This window comes from Nipponia nippon, unplaced genomic scaffold (assembly GCF_047370975.1).
Source record: "Nipponia nippon isolate SJK-2023a ecotype South Korea unplaced genomic scaffold, ASM4737097v1 scaffold_7, whole genome shotgun sequence".
Classification (NCBI taxonomy): Eukaryota; Metazoa; Chordata; class Aves; order Pelecaniformes; family Threskiornithidae; genus Nipponia; species Nipponia nippon.
Window position 1 is genome coordinate 3,955,633 of NW_028262391.1, and position 14,585 is coordinate 3,970,217.

The window sequence follows — 14,585 nt, forward strand, 5'->3', positions numbered from 1 at the left end:
GACAAGACTAAACATCAGCACGCACAAACTTGCCCAACAATGTAATGCAGAAAAAAATCAATGTCACTTAATATAAAAAAAAAAAAGGAAGGAAAAAAAAGCACAAGTTGCTAGAGAGAATCTGACTTCTATTTTCAATTGCTCTGCTCAGCTAAATGCTTTTCAGTAACTGTCATGTATTAGCCAGCAATTTCTAACTGAGATCCTGGCTCCCGGGTGCTGAGCAGAACGGGGGTGAAGGTAAACAAAGAGGGAGCACCCAGCATCTTGCACCAACCCGCTCCGCCTCCGCTGGGGAACAAGGTCTTCTGGCAACAGTCCTGAATCTGGAGAACATAAAATTCACCGCGTAGGATCACATAGTTTTTCTGATGATTTAGTACTCTTCTTCAAGTATCTTAACCATTTCAGCGGATTGGAAATCACCAGGAAGCCAAAGAGATTTGTTTTTGACCTCCCCATCTAGGTGCTAGCTTTATCCGGGATAATAAGTCCTTTGGCTTTGCATGAGATACGCAGTATAACCAATTTGAGCCTTTCAAAGAAACTGGGTCTGTCATTAGCTCTCAGGGACAGAAATCAATTCATATTACACGATGATTGAAATCCACGGAAGTACAAACAGAGAGATCAAGAATAATCTGTAATAAAAAGAAATGTTCAGGTAATTTAAATTGCTGGAAATGTACTCTGGGGACTAATGTGACTTACTACCCCCACCGAGTTTTAGTGAGCCCCTCACCTTGACTGGAAATCAAAGATCTATGCCCACAAGTTTTTAAGAGGAGATTTTAGAGCAAATTTCCAAAGAAGAAATTTTTTTTTCAGCCTTATGCTTATACAGTTGTAAGGACTGCCTACTATCCCACATTTCTGAGGCTCACGTAAGCAGCTATGGCACATTTCAAAAGACTGCCACAGACCTGTTCTCATGGAATAAAATTTCTTGGGATTCACTGCACGATGAACAAAAAGCACATGTATTTAGGACAGCATTAAGATTGAAGAGACAAGACTACCGTCTCGCTCTCCCTCTCCACTTCTTGTAGCTCAATCAGGCAGCTGGCTCAGAAACCACCGCAGTATTCAGAGAAGCGCTGAGACTCGTCTCTGACCCCGATCCGAGGGCAACAGATAGCAATGCAGTATTTTAGACTAATGACCTCTTTATAATTGTCCGTGGAGCTACGATAAATATACCTTACCAGCTACCACACAAGCACCCATACCCCAGTTTGGGCTTTAGTACACTTGCTAGACATATTTATATGGTCAATACCAATGACTTAGTCCTGAAATTACACTTTCGCCTTTTGAATATGATTAAGGTTTCATATCACTGAAAAAGTGATCTGGCAAAACACTTGCGCTCCTCCTGTCATCTGGGAATTGGACTAATGCTTCCATCCGGTTTCCATCTCCACCCCTACTTCTTCACCTCCACTTCTCTATCTCAAAAAACATCTGTAATGAAAGCAAAAACCATTATGGAAAAGCTTGCATCTATGTTCAATACACAAGACTGTAATGGAAGCACACTTAAATTTCTGAGATTCAACCACCTTTGAAGAAAGAGGGCTTCCAATTTTGGAAGAAGAAAGGCTGATTACTAAGTCAATCAAATTCAATTGCTGTTAGGCTTTACTATGACAATAATGCTTTGTCACTGTCTTTGAAGATGCAGATCGTGATGAAGAAACATAATGAAGATGAAACATTTTAACTTCAAAATACTAGTGATTTTTTTATAATAATGTAGTATTTTCCTCATGTCTAAAGTAGGTACTTTATACTCCTCCAGAATTATTTCTGTTGTTTTAAAAAATAGTGTAGTTATTTGATGTAGACAGCTATAGACTTAGAGACTTATCCTACAGTCTTTCTTCAGTCTCCCAGGTTTTCTGCTGAAGGACCGCAACGAACTTAAAGCTGAACCAATCGGTGTGATCGCACATTGCTACTGGGATGTCTGCATCCATTAAACATGGTCTAAAGGAAGATAATTTGTCCATATTATTGCAAGTTGATTTTTTAAATCTAAAGATACTTTAAAAAGCACATTTAAATGTGAGCTCTATATACCTTCGCCTTCTTGGCAAGCCTGACATTGTTCACTGTGCTTTATCCAGGCCCTGTTCCATACATTTTCTTAAGAACAAGCCAGCTTTGAGTTTGTTTGCAAGGACTTAATCTCTTATGCATTTAAAAGTTGACTTAATCTGTGTATAGAAAAGCTCCCATGTTCTCTATCTCCCCCTCACTTTCTTCCAGCCTCTACTCAGTTCTCCATCTGAACACGGACAATGAGTTTTCCTTCTCAGATGCTGTGGGATGCCATAAGCATGGTCATTAACACAGCACAGCCATGAAAAAAAATCTTTCTGGCTTTTCAGGGTAATAGCTGAAGTACCCTGGGAGGGTGGATTTTTTTTTCTGCATCCCACTTCACTTACCTAACAGAGCTTTACATCATTCATAAACTGAATATGAGAAGACACAAGCCCCAGTCTCCACAGGGCAGCAACACAACTTGTACATCAGGCCCCGGGAGCTGGGAGGCTTGTAGAGGAGCCGGGTGGCTTGTAGAGGAGCCGGGTGCGTGGCTCAAGAGAGCCTCCTCCATCCCTCCTCCCCGCACGGCTGGGCTGGAGCTGAGGGATGGGCACATGGTTGAACATGACCAAAACACTGCAGCTTGACAAACTGCCACTCCTTGTCCCTTCAATCAAAATGGATAGGCTTTTAGCTGCAACATTGAAAAAGTTAGTTGAAACTCTAGTGAAATCACGCCCAAATACTAATATGCTGATGGTTGCGGTGAAGGTCCCTTAGGAAGGTCCCTTAGGGCAAGCTACACCTGCCCCAACCTCCCATCCCCATGCTGCTCCTTCAGTAGCAATATTTACAGGGCTAAAAGGTGAACTGGATTTGAGAACTGATAGAGGTTAAAGATCTCTGTAATTGGTAGTCTTATATTGGATTAGTTCCTTAGCTGGTCCAATGTTACATTAGGACAGTTGCATTGGTAAGACTGTGGGGATAGTACGGGGGCACAAGTGGTTTAAACAAGCCAAAATTGCTCCTGTTCCTATACAGGAACACACTTATAGAAATATGTGTGTTTGGTTTCTTATTTCTTCATCACTCTCTCCTTCCAAGACAGACAAAACCAAAGCACCAAACATGCTCAACTGTGTCTCAGCCAAGACGTGTTCATTCTCCAACCTCTACCTGCTCAGACCACTCGTGTGAATCCCTGAAGTGTCCTAATAAGCACCAAGAAATTTTCAATTCTGAGAGGTTTCCCCAGTTGAATTTAAAAGACAGTAGGCTGTGTACCTTAAACTGGTACCCTGTCTCTGAAAAAAGACTAACTCTGCAGGTTAATGGCATTCTCAATACAGTTGCATTAATTTTTTTAAAGTTTGCATCATCCACAAGTAAATCTGTATTATTCACATTTAACATGCTGCAGTGTTGTCTCTCCCCTCCAGTAAAATAACAGCAGAAACTGAGAAGAAAGCAACTTTCTCCAGGGATGGAGACGCTCCCCGGAGGCTGCGTCCCCCTCACCTCACTCGAGCGATCCCAGTTCTCCCCTTCCCAGACATTCTCACATCGGTCATGGATTATTCATTTACTTACAGCAGAGGAGAGAGAACACAACGTCCTGAAACGACTGCTTGGGAGACACCACTGCTGTTAGTTTTTCATCAATACCTTTTTATTCTCAGTGAAGATCTTCTTGGAAATGTTTTACATGTCGCAGCTATTTTGTTTCCTCCACTTTAGTCACTTCCAGTTGAGCAGAGGAATATGAATGTACTCGCTCTACCTCCGCTCATTAGCTCTCAGTACATTCTAATCAGCAGGTTCCCTTTCAAACTCTTGGGTTTTGTTTATATTTTACTAACCCATTTGTCCTTACAACAATTCAATTTGAAAGAAAATCTACTGCACAGCACTAAATAAGACAGCAATCTTGAGCCAAGCACAAAGGCTAAAATAGCCATCCGGATGATTCGGTTACTGCCTCCCAGAAAAACGTGGTGATCTGCCACAATTTTGGCCGGAGAGAAATCATTAACACAGCACTGGTCTGACCTGGCGACCTGAGGCTTCGTTTCAGCATACACGGGCAACTGCATAATTAGAAACTAAAGTACACGAATTTCATAAATCAACATCCCTGTTATCTGCACAGTTATAGCCCCCACTTACTTTTTAGGACTGTTCCTCTATTTTGTTTAAAGAACATTATCAAACACTCACTGATTTACGTGAATTTCTTTCCCCACCAGCAGCTCCCTATGCTACAAGGTGGCACCCAGGAAAGCAAAGCTTCAAAACAAAAACATCTAGTTCATCCTCTGAGAAGGAGAACTTCCATTTTTGAAATGGAAGTTTGTTTGTTTGTTTGTTTTCTTGAGCAGAAAAAAAAACTGTCCAGCCCCTTCTGCTGGGCACAGCTTCTCCGGTGTTACTGCACCCACACTTCATTTCACAAACTCAGCTCCGATCCCTGGAGACCACAGTGCTCCGGTACGCCCCTATCTCCAACGATGCCAGCAAGGCCAGCGCTCCCTTCATCATCCCCTGCATGCTGGAATCTGCCTGCATCCCCATCACCGGAGCGGATCGGAAGGTTTAACGCCTCTTGGCTTTATGCTGAAGCTTGCTCCTGCTGATGCAAGAAAAAGTGCCGTTAATCTCTACTAAACCTAGATGCCAGAAGCAGAATGGAATTAACTCAGTAAAAGGGGAATGATGAGAACAGCTTTCGGCGAGGGTCAAAACAGAAGTACCATTTTGTTTGTTCAAGAGAGGCTGTAGAGGAACCCTGAAGCCTAAGTACAAAGCATGATGAACTAATACCTCTCACAATGGGCTAACTTATCCTTCCCCAGCCATGAGCACCTTGAGATGTCTCTCTGATCCACACTGTAAGTATAGAGTGCACTTTTATTCTGTTAGACTGGCAGAGATACAGGAGTAAAGTCAACGCACGATTTTTTAATTTCTGCTGTATTTTAAAAATCTTCAGCTTAAGGAGAAAAGCTGGACATGTGCAGCATCGCCCATCCCCACATCCCTCAGCGCTCCCATAACCAGTACCAGGCTGACCCAATCGTTTCAGCACTGCTGGCTGAATGGCAGTTTTGGGGCACCTTTCCAAGCCACTCCTTGGCACCGTCTTTTGCAGCCAGGTGCTGAGGGAAGGGAAACACCTGGGCAGGGGTTCCCAAAGCAGTTTTGTGCTCCCACAACCTCCACCAACCCTGACTTCCAGCCCTAACGTGAGGTGTGGACCAAACAGATAGGACGCCTTGGCTCCTCTCATCTGGAGATCTGTTTTCTAGAAGATACCTTTTGGAAAGCTTATAATGTATGCTTGTTCATAATATGTTTAGAAACTAACCTCCACAATGCACTGTCAATATAATTTTTGTTTATAGGCATAACAACAGGAGTCACTGAAGAAGGCAACTTTTCCTTCCTTATAGTTAGAAAAACAAAAACTAAGTGGAGAGTGGAAAAAGGCAGGAGAAGTGATACTAGTCAGATGGGAAGAGTTTTGTTTTCTTCGCTTAACTACCTAGCACAATTGCAGGCTACACAAAAATCGATTTTTAGCTTGCTTCTACTAGATAGTCTTTCATCTGCTGCTGAATCTGAGCACGTAATCCATATTTACTAGAGATAGTCACTTGTCAGATGTCTGGAATTATTGGAAATGGAGATGCCTTAACCTACAGAAGCTCCCCCATAGACAAGAAAAATTACTTTTTTGGAAGGAGCTTCTGGGCACATTCAGGAGGAATGGAAGACAGATCAAAGTGCCTGACAGATGATTCCTGTGTGCAGCCAGATGAGAGGCCAAGGAACAGATAGGAAGGACAACACTGAGCACAACTTAATCTGAATGAACAGCATTTGAATGAAAAACCTGGGAGAAATTAGGGAGAGCATCCAACGGCCTGTTGAAACTACGCAGTCGAGAAGAACGAGATTACTAGGCAGCTACCAACACCATGGCTTGCAATAGCAATTAATAGTATTAATAAGTAACAGTAGATATAAATAAGAGCAGGCTTAACAAAGCTAAAAGGAAACCAGAACAAAACAGAGTTCAGCAGCCGCAAACTAATGCTCTTACAGACACATGCATTTTTATCTTTCTCGTGCAGCATTGCGACCCACTTCCCTAATGTGGCAGCAACTAATAGCGTCTATGAACCTTAAAATGATTCTCATTCAGCACATCACGTTCAGAACTATCTACTGACACGACAGTCTCAGTAATCTAGTTTGGCAACCCTCGCTAAGGAAGCAAAGCATAGTCTCTAGTTTACCAGCTTCAGCAAAATGAAGTTGGAACCGAAAGCTGTGCTCTTGGAAAACTGGCCAACGTGTTCCTGTGGCTCCAAGCTGAACCCCATTACCACTTCAGATATTAAATAGTCGTTATCCTGAAAAGGCATTATTTTTCTTATGAGGTTGTTAAAGATGTGCAGAAAATGGCTTTCATTATGGCGACGATCTTCGGTCTGGATGCTGCTCTTATTTATGATCTCCCATCTGGAATATTCAGTTACATCTGTGAAGTCTGAAGTACCTGCAGACGTACACTGACCAAAATATAACAGTACTGTGTTTTGTGTGGTTAACTACTAAATTTCCCACCAAACCAGGGATTCTTTGAACATACTTATGGAACAGCACCTAATTCTGTGTCTCACTAGATGCCTAATATCTGAAACATCTCATCTCAAACATTTAACATGGTTTTCTCACATCTCACTTTGTTTCAAAAGATGACGCACATGCAGTTAACTCGTACCTACTAAAAATGTTGTTTTACCCCTGTTTCTAGGAACAAAGCTGAAATGCATTAACAAGTTAAGCTTTTTACACTTGGAACAGTTCTTCCCCTTCTCTCCCATTTGTGCAGCACTTACTGCAAAGCCCCAAGTATCTAATCAGAATGCTCTTAATCTATAAATATGATTACTGTTAACAGCAATACTCATCTACACAATGCAACAATATGAAGTGAAGACCGACTATTTTGCAAGACTTTTCTGAATGTTAACTTTCTATTTAGCCAGGCTTGCAGAGCAAACCGTAGCACGCCATATATCTTGGTACTAATTGTTAATTTCCTTTCATCATTGTTTTACCCAATATGAAAATGATTTTTCCTGCAGGTTTTTGCAAGGATATGTTAATGTATCTAATTTTATATTTTAATAGAATTTCACAAGCCAGTAGGCCTGATACATGTCAGTAATTGCTGCTAAAATGGGTGTAAATTGTCTTGATCAAATCATGGGTGTAAACAATTTTTTAATTAGACTGCTTGAAACTTGCAGTAACCAGATAATGATTATGCTAGTCATCAGAGGCAGCACAGTTAGCAGTTTATCTCTCTGAGTTTCTGTTCTACCTCTCTTCACGTTAATGCAGAGCAAACATACGTGTCGAGGCTCATACGCAGGACCACTTCCTAACACACGGAGACTGTACTTGGCACTGTCTTTCTGCAAAGACTGCTGCTTAGACCAAACCATCAGCTATGATGTTCCACTTCTACAGCCAGGGAAACTGCACTGGACGCTGTGACAGATGGGCTTCATTTGTGGGTTCTCTGCTGTTTGATATGCTTCTTTAAGGAGGAATTAGGTTAGAAAAACTGTTCCGGAACAAAGGGAAAATATCTTCTGTTATATACAACTTCAGCATGCTCGGGGGAGAAAAGGTTTCCAGCATGACTGGGTGAAGACGAGTGAATGATGGGAGAACCACCGGAAGAGCTAGGAGCTTCCTAAAACTGAACCTTTCTGCAGAAAAAAGGAGCCCATCTGCATCTCTGCACTGGCTTTACTGTTCAAAGCACGTTTCAATTTTCCTTAGAAATCACCTCCTGACAAGTGCTTTTTGGTTCCTCTCACCTTGGAAAATATTGGCGTAGATTTTTATAATATGACGCTGTTCTCTCTTTCTTGTAAGCTTTCTGTAAAGCGTGAAATAGCTTATCATGCAATTGAGAAAGTCAGTACTACCAGGAGTATCACTAACATCTGGGTTAGCAGGCACTGACACGGATGGGACAGCACATCTCCCTTCAATACCGGGAAGATCTTGCATGTCTCCCCTGCTCATACTCAGGCTCTACAGGCTCTACTCACGACCTGCCAAACAGGAGCGAGGAAAGACCCAAGTCACTGGAAGGCAACTGGGAGCTTACAGCTCGGATCTCCTCTGCTGCCCGGACCATGACAACAGGCATTCCTGGGACAAGGAGCGCCAGGGGTGATGCCTCCTGAAATAAATACTCAAGTTAAGGTAAAATTCTCCAAGTAGAAGACATCAAACCAAGGGATTATGTCATTTGGTTACAAATGTTCTTTCCTTGGAGTCACTAGAAGTTTCCAGGACTACCTCAATGTACGTCTATGGCCTTTGGGACATTCATATCCCAACAAGAAAAACAGTGTGTGCACAATGACTGTGCCCAATTAATATTTGTAATCATTAGACAAGTTCTATTTTGTGAATCAATCTTTCATTTATACTGAAGAATAGTATCTCCTTAAATGGCAAGCACCTATAGTTTAGCAAAGTATTTTAAAACAGTTTAATACCTACATAAATAATCTTTCATATGATCTGAAAGGGAAATACTACTACCTGTTTACCCAGTGATATGGGGTCATAACTCATTTATTCAGTAAATAACCATAACAAAAGCATTTACAGTTTAGAATGCCAGTAAACACCATCTCTTACAATTCACTTACAAAAACAGATTTATTAAGAATTGTCAACGATCCTTCATTGATATTTTTAAAGGTTACTTCTTAGCCAACCTTACCATGATTCTCCTTTAAAACGTAATTATATATATTTTTTAATTTGGATTCTGTATACACACAAAAATCACACAATTCATCTCAACTGCAACATATATTCATCTAAAAGAAACACAAGCAACTGATAAATGACCCACTAATAATGTACTTGCTAATTCTCTCTTGCAGATTGGATATTGTAAGCATTTTAAGACACTAAGAGGTATAATTAGCTGTGGAAACAACTAAAGACTAATTACCAGTACGGGGGGGGGGGAAAAAAAAAATCAAAATCATTACTATAATTAGGTTCATTTGTTTCACCTGGAGAGGAAAAATCCACAGTATTCTGGAAAATAGTGCAACTTGATTAACGTGATTTTCTTGACATTATTAGAGTTAGGAAATGAAGTCATAACTGATAGTTTATTTAAAAAAAAGAAAGGAAATTTTATAGTCCTCTTTACATAAAGGTCAACTACTCTCAACTAACGTTCCCATGTACTGTGCTTTCTAGAAACAGATTTTTCTTCATTTCCACTTAATGCTACAGATAATTGAAAGGACAAGAGATGCTAATTTCATCTTCCTAAATGTCACGCACTGAAGAGCAAATGACAGCTAAAGCAGGTACATTTGTGATGTGCGCACCTTTTCAAGCCCCTACATTAATCAGCGTCAGGAGATTTCCAAGTATTTTGTTTCACAGGTCTTGCAATCAATGAAACATTTAGTCTCCAACAACTGGCCTGTTATACCTCATTACAGCATGGACAAGTTAAAAACAATTCTTAATGAGCAGGACACATTCAAGAGCACTGGCTGACTGTCACTGCATAAAACCGGAGCTGAATCTTTACAAAAAAGCCATTAAAGCTATCAGGCTCAGATTTTGACTTACTGACAATTTTCTATCTTTAAAAGAATTCGCTCATCTTTATATTTCTGTTTGTGAAAATGCTTCAACAGCATTTTAAAGCTCACTCCTATTTTAAACCTCATCAGAAGCAATGTTACAGTAAGCAAACTGCATGCTCAGATTCACTGAAGAAGGGAAAACTGTAATATTGAGTTGAGGGATTTCAATACGAAGCTGTTATAAGTAATTTCAGATGTCTCAGGGAATACAGTAACAACACCTTCTGAAAGACTAAGGATATGACAAAGGTCAATTCTGAATTATCCATGTTTACGCTGCAGCCTCTTCCCCCGAGTCAGGTGCTCTCTCTTCTCTCAACAGAGGGGACACCGTGGAACCTTCCTACAACGCTTTCAAGCCATAAAAGACTCCCAAACATCCTTCTAGATGATTTATTTGGTGTCATTTTTTCACCAGAGCCTGGCTTCCTAGAGAGGTGGTTGATGCCCCCAGCCTGTCAGTGTTTAAGAGGCATTTGGACAGTGCCCTTAATAACACGCTTTAGCTTTTGGTCAGCCCTGCATTGGTCAGGCAGTTGGACTCGATGATCCCCGTAGGTCCCTTCCAACTGAAATATTCTATTCTATTTAATTATTCCACTAGATGTCCACAGTTTACCTGCATTAGCCTGTTGCAGCACTGCGCAATTAGAGGCCAGTGATGCTCAAAGAACCGTACTCCCCTGTTTTTCAGCAGCATACACACGAGTGAGTAACCCCTCAGTTACGACGGGGTTTATTTTATTGGAATGATCTAAGAGAGGACTCCTACCTCTGCAACTAACTGCTGTTTCTACCAATTCATGTGTGGGCTGTCATCCTCTGTTCATTAGGAGTGATAGCTCTCCTGAACGTACAAAACTTTGCCGCTGTATCCTTTCAGGACCATCTCTCATCGTGACTGATGCGCACAATGGGGAGCAAAAAGGGACTGTCAGATAGGGAACAGATAAATAGATCTCGTTGCCGAGACCTGCCAGCTCCAGCTGTTAAACACAGCACCCGGCACCGACGACAGCGCACCCGCTCTACTCCTCTGCTGTGCCCACGCCGGGGTGTGCTTCATCAGCCGGAGGGCTCAAGGCTACAGCTCATTTCAGGTATTATCTGAACTAATTGCTGCAAACCCAACCACCAAAGGAAGCCATTTCACGCAAGGACTCCGTTCAAGCAGGAGGAGACAGTGCAATGTAGATAAGATGCATCTCTGCATCTTCGAGAGCTCACGTGGACCATAAGCCAAATTTAAAGCTAAGAAGACCTAGCAGAGTACGAAGTCCAAATTCCTCCTAATTAACAGCTCTTAAGAGACCATTTGCAGCCAGAAAAGTTTGTGCAAAAGCAAAGGATGACACTAAAGCCTTGTGCAAAAGCAAAGGGGAAAAAGCTTTCCTTCTCTGCTGCCAGGTAACATAACGTATTTTCTTCTTACAAGGAAACTTATTATTTTCTCCAACATAAAAACAGGTTTAAAACCATTTACAGTTCTTCACCATCCTACCTGCAGTGCTACATGAAAGCAAACAAAAGAAGCCTGCTGGATGTTTCTTTAGAGCTGACTTGATCACACGCTGCTGCAGGTGATGGGCTCCTGCCAAGCATCACTGCACTCCAAAGAAACTGGTTTTATCAGTCAGACTTTCAAATGGGCATTTATATTCATTGGACACCTCTCAGTATTAATACAGGGGAGCACGTACCCGCTCTGCATCCGTACAGTTGAGATACTGGGAGGTATTTAGGCATTGTTCATGGTGGTTTTATTACTTACAATTAGAGCTTTCGGGCCAGATCTTCAGCTGGCATAAACTCAGCACAGCTCTATTTAAATTAAAGGAATCATGCTAATTTACACCAAATTATGATCTGTACTGAAGGTCTCTAAGGATTATCTCCTTGATACATCAGTTATTTTACCTAATTAAACTAGTTGAGAGTGTTTCTTAGTAAATTATGAGCCATCTATGATATTTATTCACTGAAGAGCTCAGACTGTTAGGCAACACTCACACATTGGCTTTCTTCCCTTTCTTATTGAATATATCTCATCACAACTTTGGAGCTACGTTATCAAATCTTCCCATACAAAGTTTGCACGGGAAAATACTTTTTGCTAAGCATTGACTGCTTAATGTTCAGTTTTGTGTTTCTTGCACACCGAAAGCTTTCATGGCTTTGAAAAAAATTTCAGGTTAGTAAAACATGGTGAATGAACTCTTCTGCATCCTTATTTCATAATTATTGTGTAGCTACCAAGCTGATGCCAAGCTCGTATCTTCTAATGCTCCAAAATATTACAGCCGTAAAATCCCGACCATCATGTTATCCAAAAAAAACCTACTTCTGCTCAGTTTTGCCTTTCCTAGACCTCTGATTTTGTAACCATTCGTTTTATTAACACACACAGCACGTTGGGTGCAATATCTTTGTTTTGTATATGCCAAAGGGTAAAGCACCAGGACCATGAAACTTGGTATTAACTTTTATTGGCAGAGAGGTCAGGGTTTTGCTAAAATTTCAACAGTACAGCACTGATTTCAGTTGCTCTATAATAACCTTAACAGCTTTGTTACACAATTTGCTTAGTTAGAATACAGGCACAGAATCCCTATTAGAACAATATTTTGTATGTATTTGTAGGTATGAAGTATTCAGGAAAACAACATTTTTCGTACTGTGATTCACAACTGCATTATGATGAACCAAAATTCATTTTCATTAACACAAGGAAAAGATTCATATCTCTTACCTTTTATTTCTGTCTTCTATCTGCAAGATATAGACCATGTCATCGGTAGTGTGAAGCTTGGAACTGCTGTCTCCCCATTTCAGCTTCAGGCTCTGAGGACCTGCTGCAGCACACTCTAACCGAGGAGGTAAGGGTGGTAACGGCCTGGTTTTTGCTTTAATAAAGTGGCTAAATGGTCCAGCTCCGATTTCATTGACAGCCTGGATCCTGATCCTAAAACGAACAACAAAAAGGTGAATGTTAAATAAAGTGCTTTCATGAGGTTCATGGTATAAAAAAGTCTCAAGAAACAAAACAGCCTTCTGGACTGGGCTGCTCCGTCCCTAACACGGTGCCCGCTCCCAGCTACCAGTGCTTTGCTTTGGCAAAACGAAAGGCTCTGTAAACAAGTATTTTCATCCTGTTTATATTGTAAGAGCTGGAGTGAAGATATCAAGAAATGCAGTAAGGCAGAGGGGGAAGGATTTGGGTAAGCAACCTCAGAACCTGATGGCAGTCCCTCTAACCACACGAACAAGGGACAGCAGCACAGATACAAGCGCAACCTGGAAAATGTGAAGTGTGTAACTATGAATAAATAAAACGCAGAAGTGTGTAGTGGTTGTCTAACAAAGGTCATGGACTAATTTAGGTGAAGTCATTAAGTGAAAGCATCGGTGTCACTGCCATGAAACCCATCTCCATGTCGGCAAATATCTCTGAAGACCAAAGAACAGTATTATTTCAGTGTGCACAGCGTCTCACAAAGCACACTAAATACATGAAACTACCGGGAGGAGCTAACCAAGAAGGTTAAATCCACAAACCTTCTACACGTCTTACACAAACTGTGGACATATTAACCATCAGTGAACTACCTATTAGATCAAATAAAAGCTGGACTCAAGCCACTCTCACAAGATGCACAAAAGCTCTTGAGCCATTTGAATCACATTAAGGAGATTTAGAAGAAGAGAAAAGCAGACCACCTACCTAGCCACAGAAGTTTTAATTTGGAAATATCCTTAAGACTGAGCCAGTATTCTAAATGCTATTTCTTTCTTAAGATAATGACTCCCGGCTTCTGCTTTGTCACTTTCTCTTACCTGTCTGCACCTTAGTTTAATAATTTGCACAATGAGAATCTGCGTGTAGGAGTGAGTGAAGAGCAGTAGTCTTTTACTATGGTAACATCAACAACAACATCATAGCAAAAATGTGAAACATGCATTTCGAAAGAGGTTTGAGGAGGCTGTAAATAGAAACATTGGTACAGACAAGCCTGAAAGGTTTCTAAAGTTTGTTACATCAACGTGAAAATAAGAGAAAACAGGATGGGCAAACTAATTAGTTTTTTTAGATAGTTCAGCCTAGTTTAGATAGCTGGACAGATGCCATTTACTTTGGAAATCCTGTGCACAGCGGCCCAGTATTTTCTCATGGGAAAAGACTCTACAAGAAGTGTTGCTTCGTCTCAAAACTATCAGCCACCAAGAAGCCAGAAGTCCCTGGGGAAGGTGGTAGGGGGAGAAGGGAGAAGAGCAGACCCCGGTATACCCCTACGGCTGCCTGCTTCAGAGAAAGCAGAAGATAAATAGAACTGTCTTTGGCTGGCATAGCTGCTTATTTTGACTGAAGTACATAAAGTGATGCAGGTTCATATAAACAACATATGAAACATTACTTTGCTTTGAACAGCAAGTTTTCAGCTCTACCATTAGAAAAAGATTAGGTAGAGATAAAGGCATAGGGAAAAACCCTCCAGAGAACAGTATTTCCCATTAAAAAAAACCCAAGAAAACCATATTTCCTGCAATTTCAAGAACAAAAAGGCTTAAATGATTAATAAACATATTGCAAAATAATAGAGCCTTATCTACTGATTAGGCAGCTAAAGTAATTGTACACTGTGAGAATGCACTGTGTTTACAGAGTCATGTGGAAATGTGTCGTTAAACTTTGCTTATTGACCTAGCCATTAACGAGGGTAAAGTATTGCTTGGCGTGGAGCTGCATTTTCCTGTTAACCTTCCTTTTGGCTTCAGGAAATGCATCCTGACCACCTTCCAACACTACACAACGGTGAT

General features: G+C 41.0%; 1 protein-coding gene across 1 annotated transcript in view; it reads right to left on the reverse strand.

The window, feature by feature from the left end:
* FNDC3B (fibronectin type III domain containing 3B) overlaps positions 1 to 14,585 on the reverse strand; it is a 214,927-nt gene that overhangs the window by 16,443 nt on the left and 183,899 nt on the right. The window contains exon 23 of the mRNA XM_087740202.1: positions 12,520 to 12,732. Coding sequence (XP_087596328.1) covers positions 12,520 to 12,732 — 213 coding nt within the window. The remainder of the gene's footprint in view (positions 1 to 12,519; positions 12,733 to 14,585) is intronic.